This window comes from Mustela nivalis (genome assembly GCF_964662115.1).
Source record: "Mustela nivalis genome assembly, chromosome: 11".
In the NCBI taxonomy this organism is placed as follows: Eukaryota; Metazoa; Chordata; class Mammalia; order Carnivora; family Mustelidae; genus Mustela; species Mustela nivalis.
The window spans coordinates 42096836-42111502 of NC_139030.1; the positions used below are offsets into that span (position 1 = coordinate 42096836).

The window sequence follows — 14667 nt, forward strand, 5'->3', positions numbered from 1 at the left end:
GCCTCAGGGACAGGTATCAACTGTTTATGTTAATAATGAATGAGACTCCAGCCTAAGCCACGATGCCAAGAGGCTAAGAGGCTCCAACCTTCTCCCCATGAAGCCTGATGTAAGACGGTGTAGATCATAAGATAAAAACAACCATTTCAGATAATATTTTTTATTAATGTTTTAAGTGTTTTCCTCAAGATAAAAAAAAAATGTCATGACAAAATGCAATTACTTTGTTCTTGCACTAAAAATAATTCTGGAATCATCCTAGAAGTAGAGGGTAACCTTTAGAACTGTGTTGTCTTCCTGCAAAGGTTTGAGTTCTCTCTTCTTGGTCAGCTATGGAGCCATAATTTTTATTGGTAATCATAATTGAGTAGTTATTTATTACTGGTAGAATATAGGGAAATAATTTTTTAATCCAGGGTTAATGGAGTATCTCCCAGAGTTCTCTCCACTGGAAAAAGTGCTTGCCTTTTGGTTCTCTACACTCACTGACTTCCCTGAATAGTTTGAAGCTGGTTAACAAGAATGATAATCTGCAGAATGGTATCATAGATAATCCCTTCAAAGCATTTCCTATTTTTCCTACAGATTTCCTCAACATAAATCTATATAATGAACTTAAATTTGCCAGAAATACATTTTCCTGAATGTTGGTATCTATCCTAAATTTCTCAATAGCTCAATGGCTAATTCTGGCAACTTGAATTCTCCTTACTGAACATGAAAAAGGACCCTAATTCATCAGACAATGTAGTGTCCTGGGATAGAACCCCCCAAAATGGATTGGTCTTATGCTGGGATTTAATATTATAGATGTGTCAACTTTAAGTTAATAGGAATATTAGAGATTTCTTTACAGACGAGGAAACAGACTGATTTGCCTAAGACCACACAGCTTCCTTGAGATAGGGCATAGAACAGACTGGACTTTCTGATTCCTAATTTAATTCCCTGATTGGTCTCCTATAAGAACCAGCTGCAAAGGAGTTGCCTGGGCAATGGAATCACCATTCCCATCTTCCTTCTATCCGCAAAGGCACATGAATGTTGGCCAGCAGACCCACCTCTTTATCCTGCCTGTAGGCATACTACTTGCATATACATTATAACATGTTAAATTATATACAGTTTATAAATGATGCAGTTCTATATAAATATCAATGAAGATATTTGCCTGATTAAGGACTACTTTCTGGGGCACCTGGGTGGCTCAGTGGGTTAAAGCCTCTGCCTTCAGCTCAGGTCATGATCCCAGGGTCCTGAGATCAAGCCCCACATAGGGCTCTCTGCTCCATAGGGAGCCTGCTTCCTCCTCTCTCTCTGCCTGCTTCTCTGCCTACTTGTGATCTCTGTCTGTCAAATAAATAAATAAATAAATAAATAAATCTTTTTTAAAAAAAAAGGACTACTTTCTTCTTTTGGGGTGAGAGCAGGTTGGCAAAAGCAGGTCTTGTTCTCTAAAAGGGGGGACCTTTCACAGAGCAGCAGACCAGCAGATCTTGATTATAGACAAACCAGCTTCAACTCTCTTCATCCCTGGACACAGTAGGGAAGGAAGAGGAAAGTTGCTAGCCAAAGAGGGGAATTAAGGGTGATTGTTTGTTGACAGTAAAGAAGAGATGGTGGCACTAATCTGATAACCTGTAGGTCTTCAAGTCAGCCAGTTCTCTCCTTGTCTTCTCAGAGAAGGAATAGTAACAGATGTTAGTTACAGAGCTGTTGAGGCTGGATGCATGTCTCGTGGCCTTGGGCTACCATAGAGAGATGGTCACCATATCCTCTCCTCAAGGAGCCAGCAAAATGCAGACTTGGCTCTTCACAAGAATGACCAGACATCCAGGGGCCAGATTACCAAGGAACATTAGGGATGATCAAATTTCTGGAGTCAGCCAGCCACACTGTCCAAGTCCAAACAACCCACCAGTCTTTAAAATGTATAGCTGAAAAATCAATTACTCTGGTATATTTCAAATGCAACCCCGTTCCCCACATTCAAATCACAGTATCAGTTAAGGCAATAGATAAACTCCAGAATCTCCGTGGCTTAACACAATAGGAGTTTAATTTTTGTTCCTATTGAACCCAAACAGAATGTCCTGATCATTGGTATTGCACAGGGAGATGTTCCCTTCTCCATGAATGAAATCATCCTGCAACCACCAATGAATGACTTGCCCAGCAAATCATCTTGTGGAGTCTTCAGATCGCCAGTTAGGCGCCAACCCCAATATATCTTCTCTTGTGCATTTGGTAGTTTCTTCCCCAGTTTAGATGAACAAAGGAAGCTTGTCAATTGGGGGATTCATGACACCAGTGGCTATTTTCTGTTAATAAGAGAGAATTTAGTTTGCCAAGCTTTACAGCTGTAAATAGCTGTACAGCTAAAGTGGAAACTAGATTTCCAATTTAGGTGTCTTTCCTACCTTATAATCACTTCTGGGAAGTCCTCACAAGCTCTGCCCAAAGATATGCAGCAAGAGAATGATCCTTACTTTGAAACCTCAGTTTTGAAACTGTTGGTCTTCCTTTTAATAGAAACTACAAAGGGAAGTGTTTCGTGTGATATAAAGCCCATCCCAGGTGCTGCCAAGAGCTTGCTGTGAAGGCTATAGGGCAAGTAATCATAGTTGTCTACCTGCTGGGTATTCTCTTTGTGACTGTATTAAATGTTTAATGGAGTTCCCTCCTTGTGGGGAGGAGAGCAACTTGGAGGGCAAGCCGCAGTGATTACTTGCCTTCTATCTGCCTGTTTGAGTTGACTCTGAGGAGCGGCACCTGCTGGGCTTGATGGCCTGCATGGTTTTAAGGCCAAACTCCTTGGCTTAGGGGTAGAAAATCATGAGAGAATGGTTATATCAGATACTCACAGAGCAGAACTAAATTTCTGAGCTCTAAATTCTGTGACCTTATGAATATCACGGTATGTTCATTCTGTTATAAGACTCTGTTACATCTTCCATGAAAAGGATGGAAGAGATTATATTTATTTATTGTGGATCAAGAAGCACTCATGTTCACAGGTTACCATGTAGGTGGGTTTTATAGTCTTACCCATCATTTGCTCCTTGGGAAGAGGGTGCCTGTGCTTGGCTCCTGAAGATACTGACAGAACACCGTGTGTATCAATTTCCTATTGCTACATAATGACACACCACAAATTCAGCAGCATAAGACAAACATCCATTTCTTATCTCACAGTTAATGTGGATCAAAAAACTGGGTACTGCATAGCTGGGTTCTCCACTCCAGGGTCACAAAAGGCTAAAATCAAGGTGTTGGCTAGGTGACATTCTCATGTGGATTTTGGCACCTTTCAAAGCTTGTTCAGGTGATGGCAGAATTGAGTTCCTTGCAGTTGTAGACTGAGGTCTCCCTTTTCTTAATGACTGCTGCTAAAAGGTCTCTCTCAGCTCTTAGAGATTGCCCTTAGTGACTAGCCATACAGCCCTATGACAACATGGCAGCTCACTTCTCAAAGCCATCAGGAGAATGTGATGCAGTCGGCTGCGACAAAGGCTTATAGGATGTCAGGAGTGAATTACATAATCACAAGAGTGGCTATCCCATACCTCTGCCACATAACATAACCTAATCAAGGAATTGATGATCCTGTCATATTTATGAGTCCTGCCCACACTCAAGGGGAGAGGATTCTACCAGACTTGTACCAAATGGAGTGTGGGAAGTGGGAATCTTAGAGGCCATCTTGAGAATTCTGCCTACCACACTTATAATGATTACACTTGCATCCACACAAAGTATCTCTATCCCATAAGACCTTCCATATGTCCTACTATGGAAGAATGTCCACAAGCATATTTTTCTGATAGACCCCTCAAACCTAACATGTCTAAAACAGAGCTCACAACTTTTCTTCTCCCAAGCCTACTCCTCTCTCTGTTTCCCTATATCTTTTAAGGCAACTCAATCATTCCTGATGCTCATGACAAAATTTTATAGGCATAATTCTCTCATGTTGCATGTCTAATTCATCAGGAAGTTCAGGTGGCTCTACCTGTGAAATTTATCCAGAATCTGACTACTTCTCACCACACAACTCCTACCAAGCTTGGACTCCAGTCCAAGCTACCCCCATCTCTGGGCTATTTCATGGCCATAGCTTCTTCCTCTCTGCCCCTCTACACTCTGTTCTCGATATAATAGCCAGATGCTTTTATATTTTAGGTCATCATATCACAACTCTGCTCACAAACTCTTCAAAGTCTCCTTATGTCATCACTATAGGAAAAGCCAAACTCACAATCCTTTCAGAGGTTTACAATGCCCTACACAATCTGGCACCTTATTAACTAGCCTCAGCCCTGACTCCTACTTCTCCAGCCACACTGGTCGTTTTGTTATTCCTAGAACATACTGCTCACACACCTACCTCAAGGCCTTTGCACTGGCTATTCCTTCATCCGAAATACTTTTTCCCTAATATCTCCATAGTTCAAATCCTCACTTCTTTTTTTTTTTCCTTTTTATTTCTTTTCAGCATAACAGAATTTATTTTTTATGCACCACACCCAGTGCTCCATACAATCCGTGCCCTCCCCAATACCCACCTCCTCCAACCTCCCACCCTCCCACCCTCCCACCCCTTCAAAACTCTCAGATTGTTTTTCAGAGTCCATAGTCTCTCATGGTTCATCTCTCCTTCCAATTTCCCTCAACTCCCTTCTCCTCTCCATCTCCCCATGTTCTCCATGTTATTTGTTATGCTCCACAAATAAGTGAGACAATATGGTAATTGACTCTCTCTGCTTGACTTATTTCACTCAGCATAATCTCTTCTAGCCCTGTCCATGTTGCTACAAAAGTTGGGTATTAAAAAAAAAAAAGTGGGCTATTCATCCTTTCTGATGGAGGCATAATACTCTATAGTGTATATGGACCACATCTTCCTTATCCATTCGTCTGTTGAGGGGCATCTTGGTTCTTTCCATAGTTTGGTGACCGTGGCCATTGCTACTATAAACATTGGGGTACAGATGGCCTTTCTTTTTACTACATCTGTATCTTTGGGGTAAATACCCAGTAGTGCAATTGCAGGGTCATAGGGAAGCTTTATTTTTAATTTCTTAAGGAATCTCCACACTGTCCTCCAAAGTGGCTGCACCAACTTGCATTCCCACCAACAGTGGAAGAGGATTTCCCTTTCTCCATATCCTCTCCAACACACGTTGTTTCCTGTCTTGTTAATTTTGGCCATTCTAACTGGTGTAGGGTGGCATTTCAATGTGGTTTTAATTTGAATCTCCCTGATGGCTCGTGATGATAAACATTTTTTCATGTGTCTGATAGCCATTTGTATGTCTTCATTGGAGAAGTGTCTGTTCATGTCTTCTGCCCATTTTTTGAAATGATAATCTGTTTTGTGTGTGTTGAGTTTGAGGAGTTCTTTAGAGGTCCTAGATATCAACCTTTTGTCAGTACTGTCATTTGCAAATATCTTCTCCCATTCCGTGGGTTGTCTCTTTGTTTTGTTGACTGTTTCCTTTGCTGTGCAGAAGCTTTTGATCTTGATGAAATCCCAAAAGTTAATTTTCGCTTTTGTTTCCTTTGCCTTTGGGGACATATCTTGAAAGAAGTTGCTGTGGCTGATGTCGAAGAGGTTACTGCCTATGTTCTCCTCTAGGATTCTGATCAAATCCTCACTTCTTTTAAAGTCATCTTTCAAATGTTACCTAGTAGTAAGGCCTAACAGCCTTGCTATTAAATCCCCTATTTTTTTCTCTATAATTCCTAACACTTTCTAATATGTAATCTATTTCTGTATTTATTTTTTTATTTTTGCCATCTGTCTTCTCTCACTAAAATGTAAGCTCAGTGAAGGTGAGGATTTTGTCTGTTTTGCTCACTGATATCTCCCCAATAAGTGGAACAATGTTTAGTACTTAATAGTCATTTTTGTTCAGTGTTGTTTAATATTTTATTTATGTTATTTATGAATATATATATTGTTAAATATATCATAGATTGATGCATGAGCATATTATATATCTGTAGGAAAAGATCAAGAATAACTTACACTAAGTTGTTCATAGTTGCCATGTCTAGAGAGATGACAAGATTAGAGATTTGGATTTTATTTTTACTTAAAAATTTCACAAGTATTTGTATTATTTTTGTAATTCAGTAAAATTATAAAGCTATTTTAAAATTTTAGACCCTTTATGTCTTATGTGAAATTATATTCTGCCAGGCTATTATGAGCCCTCTAAAAACCATAAGTTATTACTCAGAGCCAGAAGTGAAATAATGCAAGATTTCTAAGTAAATTAACTTTCCTTGCCATATCTTTGGGGAATTCAGATGGTTATTCTCTATTGCCCTAGCCAGCGTAGAGTGCTGCCTGGATTTTATCCTAGGGTCCTTCTTTGCCTGAGACTGTCCCAACAGCATGTGAATAAAAAGCCTTTACAGATGAGCTGCTGCAGTATCAGGTGAATTCTTGGAGTGCATATTCTATTTACAAATACAGTCACCCTGAAACAGTTATTCTGGTCTTGCTTTTAGCTGGCATTGTGCTTATGAATTCAACTCCCAATAATTAGTTGCGCTCTAGTGCGTTATCTGTGACGCTTTCTCCCTTTCTTTTCGTACTAGATTCAAAAGAATACCTTAAAACAAAGACACTAATGCACAACAAGGCATTATTTAGTCATTATAAGCTGTAATATTCTATTGCTTAATTTAGGATTTCCCCCCATTTGTATGGTCATGGAGAGAATTTTCAGAGTCATTATGTTTGGAGTTAGTTTGTCCTCTGTCTGGAGCAGGAATGAACAATTGGACCCAACATTTAAATAAGAAAGGTTCGGCAAGTGGGGGGAAATGGCAGAAAGTAACTAAAAAAGTAGGGCAGGTCTTATGCACGGATGGTTTGGTGATGTATGTATTTGTTAGAAATTTAGGAGCCGTGGGAAACCTATCAGCACCCAGATCTCCTCTGCCATGGGTGGCTGATGCCCAAAGTTACACTGTTAAATCTAAGGTGTCATGACCCTAAATCGGGCTTCAGTCCCAGTTTTTCCATATGAAATTCTTCCTCTGGTGTTTTTTTTTTTTTTTTAATTACTAAGGCCTGTTGAAGACAACTCAATATTTCTTGCCCTTGTCATGTAGCACTTAAGGATAATGGGGCTCCAGGCTCTAAGATCCTTTGACTTAGCACATTAAAGCCCATTTCACCTGTCAGAGCCTCATAGCCAAGCACTCCCGTAGTCTGGGATGCTGAGTGCTAGCCCAGCAGGACAGTTCATTGTCTGTTTCCTATAATGCCTTCTGGTCTATCAGCTCTGCTGCTGTCACAAAGGAAATGCGCAAAATTGAAACCATTACGTGATAGAGCTTCGTGGATCTGCTGAAAACCATTTGCTTACCAGCAACCTCTTAGTCGCTGATACTTAGTGTAAGCCAGTTTGAGATCCCTCCCGGGTAGAAGGGTTTGAAGACTGGGCAGTGGATGGAACAATTCCAGATGACCAGGAAGGTGAGGAAGGTTAGGAGGGTTACTAAGACTTGACTAAGGTATAGAATGGGGTAGCTGTGTGCTGTGAAGCAAATAAGGGTCGTCAGAGTGGAACAGACTTTGCTGCGTAGGTGGTGAATGCCTCAGTTCTAAGCCCAATGGTCAGTGATTTTTCTAGGAGTACTTTGTCAGAAATTTAAGGAATCATTTGTAGGTATGTTCTAGAAGCCATTAGGACTGATCCTATGTGTAGGTAAGGTAGGCAAAAAGAAACTGCCTCTCTACTGTTTCAGAAAAAACCAAGGGACTGACGTCAGAACATCTCCACACTCAGCTTGTCCTAGTGTCATAATTTCTTTGGTAGACTGACATTTGGGAGATAAAGTATTGCTTTAAATTATTGCTGGGGCGCCTGGGTGGCTCATTCAGTTAACCATCTGTCTTCGGCTGGAGACATAACCCTGGCATCCTGGGTTAGAGCCCCTCCTCGGGCTCTGCACTCATCAGGAGTCTGCTTCTCCTTCTCCCTTTGCCCCTGCCCATTCTCCTGCTCATGCACTCTGTCTCTTTCTCTTACTCACTCTCTCTCTCTCAAAAAAATGAAATATTTTATTTATAAATAAATACATACAGACAGACAGACGTATTACTAAAATTGCACCTACCTTTGTAGGGAAAGGAAACACATTGAAAAATAAAGAATAGTGTTATAGTACCACCAACTCACTTAACTTTTCCACTGACTGCCTTTGAGAGGCTGGAAAACATCACAAGTGTATTTTGATGGCTCCAAGTAGATGCATGTACTGGAATGACCCAATGAGGACACTAGAGAAAATGTTTAGGTATACACATCTTTAATTGGAAAGAAGTAGGCACTCCCAGACAATATGTTTGAACATAGCCTTCTAGAAAGGCTGCTTAGTCTCACATGGTCTAACATCTGGGACTCTAACGATGTGAGTTTTGAACTGAGAATGTTTGGGAACCCTGTGGAACAGTGGGGCCGATATTGGGAGGCAAGTTTTCCTCTCAGTATTAATATTTGCAATGTTAATGTTAATGTTAATTAACATTTACAACATAAATGTAATATTTACACTTGCAAAACACCTTGCAAATTTTGAAACCCTTTCACACATATTCCTACAAAACAACTTGGAAAATAAGAAAAAGCACAAAGGAAAAAAGATGAGAATTGGCTAGAATGCCAAAATCTGGAGACAGCCAGTGTTGACATTCTGGTGTGCACGAGATAAATGTCAATAACAAAACTGAGACATAGAGAGGTTTGGTGACTTGGTTGGGGTGAAGAGGCCAATAGATATTTATGAGCTCCATGGACTGATATGATCTGAAGACCTGGGTAATCTGATGAACAGAGATGATTCTTTCCTTCCTACTTTGTTAACCTTCTTCGCTCCTGTTTGGGGTTCATTCTTCAGATGTCTGGTGCTTCCTTTGATGGGCTTCATCTCTTCTCCTTTAGCCCCTGCAGAGGACGATACATGCTCTCAGCCCTTGCTGTTTCGTATGGTCATATCGACTAACCATTTTTTCAGAAACAACAGCATTGCTACCGATAGATAAGTCGGTGGGGAGAGGGGGTTGCCTTAATGATCTTAAAATCAAAAAATTCATCCTCATCATATTCTGCTGTGCTTTCCCCCCATCTCTCGTCGTGCTGGGCTCATCAAGCCTGCTGATCATTACCACGCTTTCTTCCTTTTTCTCATCGCCGATTAGCGTCGGCTTCCCTTCCTTCCCTCAGCTGCAGTGGGAATGATTTAAAGACATTCTCAGCATTCTCTTTTTGCTCCTCCTGTCCTCTTGTGTCAAGCCTCCAGTGTTGGATCTGTCCAACGCCACTCTCTGAGTGTGGCCTTCCTCTCCTCTAGAATTAACCACTTGAATTCTGTCTCTCGTCCCATCCCTTCTTGCCTTGCCTGTCTTTGTCTTCAGTCATCCCATTTTTGGTGCTTCAGTGACCCATTTCGGGGGGCTTATCCTATTTGACTATGCTGCAAAATTTGACGCTATTGTTCCACGTCAGTTCTATCTAGAAAATAACTTTCCCCCTTGTCTACAAGTAATTCATTATCCAAAATTTAGAAAGCAGAAATAGTAGTTTAAAAACTCCCCTAGGCAGAATTCTTTCACAATATATACATGCATCAGATCATCATGATGTACACACTGAACATGAAACTGGGGAGGAAAAGTGGTGGTCAGAACTGAGCAGGGATGGAGGAATGAACAGGTGGAACAGAGAAGTTCTGAGGGGCAGTGAAACTCCTCTGTGTGATACTGTAATGGGGGATACAGGCCATTACGCAGTTGTTAAAACCCATGAAAAGTACAGCTTCAAGAGCCAACCATAATGTGAACTGGGGACTTTGTAGGAAAAATGATGTATCAGGGTGAGTTCATCAGTTGTACCAAATGTAGCACACTGGTGACTGATGTTGATAGTGGGGAAGGCTAAGGTGCCCGTGTGGGGCAAGAGATGGGAACTCTCTGTACTTGCACTCATTTTGTTGTGAACTTGAAACTGTTCTAAAAAGAAAAGTCTACTTAGAAAGTAAAGAAACAGAAATTCCCATAGGCCAACAATTCAAAGGTAATTACTATGGTTATATTTCCAGGATTTTCCAACATACATGATAACTCTTTGTACACCTATAGATACCCACACTATTATCACTTGATGTATTAAAAATGTCCATGTTTAACAAATATTCTTCTATAGCGTGATTTACATTCGATGGATAATATTCCATTGTGTAGATGTGCTGTGCTTTCCTTAACCAAGTCCCTAGCATCATCATTAGTAATGCTATGATTTACACCTTTCTATGTAACGTTTGTGTGTAGCTATAATAGCTACCATAGAATAAATTTCTAGACACAAGGATTGATGGGTTGAAGGATATTTATACTTTTTAGAGTCTGGATACACATCAATAAATCTGTTTCCGCAAAGGTCGTAGCAGTGTATTCACACATTAGAAATGCTATAAAGCCTTAAGTTTACGAGCATGAGCTTTGGAGCTCTCTTCCATCCCAGGCACTGACCCGGTCATCTTCATTCCGCCCAAAATACCAGGTCCCCTCCAGTTAAGTTTTCATCCTTTTCGCCTTTTTCCTTGTGCAAGCTCTTCTTTGGTGATTTTACTCACTCCCTCCAAACCAGAGGCTGATGACTCGGAGACGAGTGCCTCAGCAACCCCCTCTCTCCCACCACCATCTCAATTGTAACTTGAACTCAGAATCGTTTTGCTCAGACTGTGTTCCCCACATCAGGGAACTCCAGCCGCTCTTAGGCAAACCAGAAAAATTTCCATGTTATCCTCGGCAGGGACGGGAGAGCCTCCTCAGAATAAGAAATTCTTTGGGGGGCACTACAATAATGATTTTTGGTAAACAAAACTCTCTCTTATTTCACTGATCAACAGCCTGAGGTTTGTTTTTCTCACCACCAGCCTTTCGAGCTGTCTCTGTCCTTGTTTCTTGTTCTCGTCTGAGGAACCTTGTTCCTCAGCTGCTTCAGATCTCCCAGGAAAGGTTAGAGTGAGATTTCAGCTGGCCCAGATTTGGCAGAGGCAACTGTCCCTCCTTCTCCATGCTGGCTCGGGACTACCAACCGCTGTGTATGACACTCAGTGGAACAAAGCAGACCCAAACATTCTAGCGCTGCTCTGGCTAGCCCAAGTCTGCAGCTGATACCTCCCAGACCTCTGTACAATGGACCTCCTCCTTCCTGCTCCCTAGCATTGCTGTAAGTCAGACTCTAGCCTGAGGGAGAGAAAGAAAACCACTTTGTCTCTTCTGGACGATAACTCTGATGGATGTGTTTGTTATTGTCTGACTTTCTCTGAACCAGTCTTTTCACTTTCAAGGCAATTAATCTCTCTGGGTCTTACCTGAGAGGGAGGAAGTGAACAGTACCTACCTACAGGATTGTTTTAACAAGTATATGAGGTAATACCTGTGAAGGTATTGAACCCAGTGCCTGACAGGAAGTGAACATCCAGTAAATGTTAGCTCAGCATCATCAGCGCCATCATTGTCCTTGACCACACACTTGTAAGGATCTAAAGCTATTCTTGATTTCTCTAAACAGAGTTTCTGGCTTTTCTATAGTATTTTGAAATTGCTTTACTTGGACCCTTATTTTATCTTAACTGTTTCTATTTTTACCACACCGTGAGCTCCTCACATAATTGTTTAAATTCATTTTTGTATCCTCAAAACCCAGCCATGTGTGTGGTGCATAGGAGGTGACAAATAAATAGATGTTAGAAGAAGCTTGACTCTTAGCTCACACTATTCTCAAAAATCACTTTGGGTTTGATTGAAAATCTAGATGTGAAAGCTAAAACAATAAAGATTCTAGGAAAAGAATTGGAAAATATCTTCATGAGCTAGGAGTAGGGAAAGATTTCTTGAACAAAACCAAACAAGTACTTTTAAAAAAGAAACAAACATACTGGTATCAAGAATAGAAGATATCTGAAAAATTAATTTCTCAGAGGAAAACCAAAACAATCTAAAAATAATCTTAATAAAATAAAAATAACAAAATAAAAATAATCACCTAAACATTTAGGAGTGTAAATGAACTTCCAATTTCAAATGTTTAAAATATGTAGCTCTTAACTTCTACAATGAACATTTAAAAGTACCTTTTTTATCCCAATAATCGTATAAAACCTTGATATCTTGTTTTTTTCTTATAGTATTGGGATGACATGCTGACCTTTCTCACTAGATATCAAGGTCATATGAATTCACCAAAACCATATCAGTCTTCTTATCTAACAGTTAGATATGGACCATTGGTTTTAATATTAAGTGGAACTTATTACTGAATGAATGGTTTTTGGTCCTGGTAATTACATCTTCATATTTTAAATATGTCATCTGACAGTCTAGAGTATAGAAAGAAGATCTATGAACCTTTACATTTCTCATATGGCAACTTTAATTTTTTGTGTATGACTTTATAATACATATAATAAATTAGTGATGTTAAAAATATAGAGTACTGGGGCATCTATGTGGCTCAGTTGCTTAAGCGCCTGACTCTTGATTTTAGCTCAGGTCATGATCTCAGTGTTGCGAGACTGAGCCCCCCTGGGCATGGAGCCTGCTTAAGAGTCTCTCTCTCTCTCTCGAGACTAAAAAAAATAAATAAGTAAGAGAGAGAGAGAAGTTATTAAAAGTATATATGCATATGGTAACATTATAGGCTCAAAACATTTTCACTAACAAATGTGCCCAATCAAAGAGACTTGACCACTAGTTTAAATAAAATGTTTTAAATACTCAGGGCAGAAACAGTTTCTAGAATTTTTGTCTGGTGGTATGATCATGATCAAGAGTTTTACATTCAGATCTCTATGGCTGCAGGGATTGGGGGAGGTAGTGTTGTGTAGGGACTTTTGGTTTATTCATATTTGGTTGGGGCTTGATGTTTATTGTGATGTTTTAAATTAAAAGAGGCAGGTGAGTATCTGCACTAAAAAATAGATTATAACATGTCTTTTTTAAAGTTATTTTTAAATGTCTGTTTTGAAAAGTGGTAAGCTGTTAAGTCAGAAATGAGTGAATAATGTTTAATTTTAATTGACTACTTTCTTATATCCTAGGCTGATCAGATATCAGGATTTCATATAAGATCTGTTCTCTGCGTCCCTATTTGGAATAGCAACCACCAAATAATTGGTAAGACATTACCTAAATAGTTCAAACTTCTTTTTAACTTCTTTTTTTTTTTTTATTTTTAATTTTAAGGGAGGGTGCAGGTGAGGGGCAGTGGGAGAGGGAGAGAGAAACTTAAGCAGACTCCATTCTGAACGTGGCGTTGATGCAAGGCTCAATGTCACGGTCCTGACATGATAACCTGAGCCAAAACCAAGAGTCAGATGCTTAACCAACTGTGCCACCCAGTACAAACTTCTTTTATAAAGAAAGACAAATTTACTTTAAAATACACCACATCTTTTTTTTTAACCTGTTCCCCCCTTTTGCACTTGATCTTAGCAAAAAGGCCAAGAAGTGATAGCTGCTCCCCTCTTTTATGTCCAGGACTCATCAACCTAATTTTCATTCTCTCACATCACCTCATAGGTGTAGACTCCTGATGAATCCACATGAGCCAGAACAATGAACAAAAATTTATTCTTTAAACCAATAATTTTGAAGTTGGAGAGGATCTCAGAAATCAACTGATAGAACTCTCTTATCTTACTTTGTGGAAATCTAGGTGGGGTGGGGGAATCCCACAAAGACCGGAATAAAGTCACAGAATGTTAGTTGCAGGATCAGGGTTACAAGTCAGGCTGTCCCAACTCCTCTACAGATTTTCCCACTACATCTGTGTGCTTACGTCTGTGTTTTTATAGGTGGAGTACATGCAAAGGAAAAGAACATGCATTATTAGACTGTGCAGCATATAGACTGTGCAGCATCTTTCTGTCTGGATGATTCTGAAATAGGTTATACTTGACCCAGAATAACAGAACTGTGGGCCAACAGTTTCCAAGTTTTTCTCCCTCCTTTGCTCCTTTCCCTCCCCTCAGAACCTCTATCAGGAAAGTATTAAATCTAAGAAAGAAGTCAGTGGGTAAGGTAGAGAAGTTATAAAGAGTGGAGGTGTTAGTTAAAATTATTGAAACATAATTAAAGCATGATTTTTTCTAAGAGATGTAAGGTAATTAGTGCATTGGCCTTTCTTTGTTTCCCCCCAACATTACCTATTAAACTGTAAGACCCTGCTACTTATCAAAGGATTTAGTATTCTGGAAATATTGTCAAGGCTTGGACTATAACAGAATTTTTTTCACCAGTTCGCTTTTTGCAGAAAAATTTTTCTACATCAATGAACATAAAGAATGTTCAAAGATTTGGGAATTTGAACCCCTAGTACGAAGTATTGATTTGCATCATGTATACTTTTAAATATATTTAAGTTTAAAGAGAAGAGGAAGGACATAAGAAACACTGTTTCTGTGCTGTTGATGTCCAATGGCAATCTCAAATACAGTCCTAGCTTTCATTCCTAACAGTAAACATCTATTATTCTTTCAAAATCAAGACTGCAGGGGCACCTGGTTGGCTCAGTGGGTTAAGCCTCTGCCTTCGGCTCAGGTCATGATCTCAGGGTCCTGGGATTGAGCCCCACATAGGGC

General features: G+C 39.9%; 1 protein-coding gene across 1 annotated transcript in view; it reads left to right on the top strand.

The window, feature by feature from the left end:
* The window catches only part of PDE11A (phosphodiesterase 11A), a 380751-nt gene that overhangs the window by 198226 nt on the left and 167858 nt on the right, over nucleotides 1-14667 (top strand). Inside the window, exon 7 of the mRNA XM_082689397.1 lies at nucleotides 13126-13201. Within this exon, the coding sequence (XP_082545523.1) occupies nucleotides 13126-13201 (76 nt within the window). The remainder of the gene's footprint in view (nucleotides 1-13125; nucleotides 13202-14667) is intronic.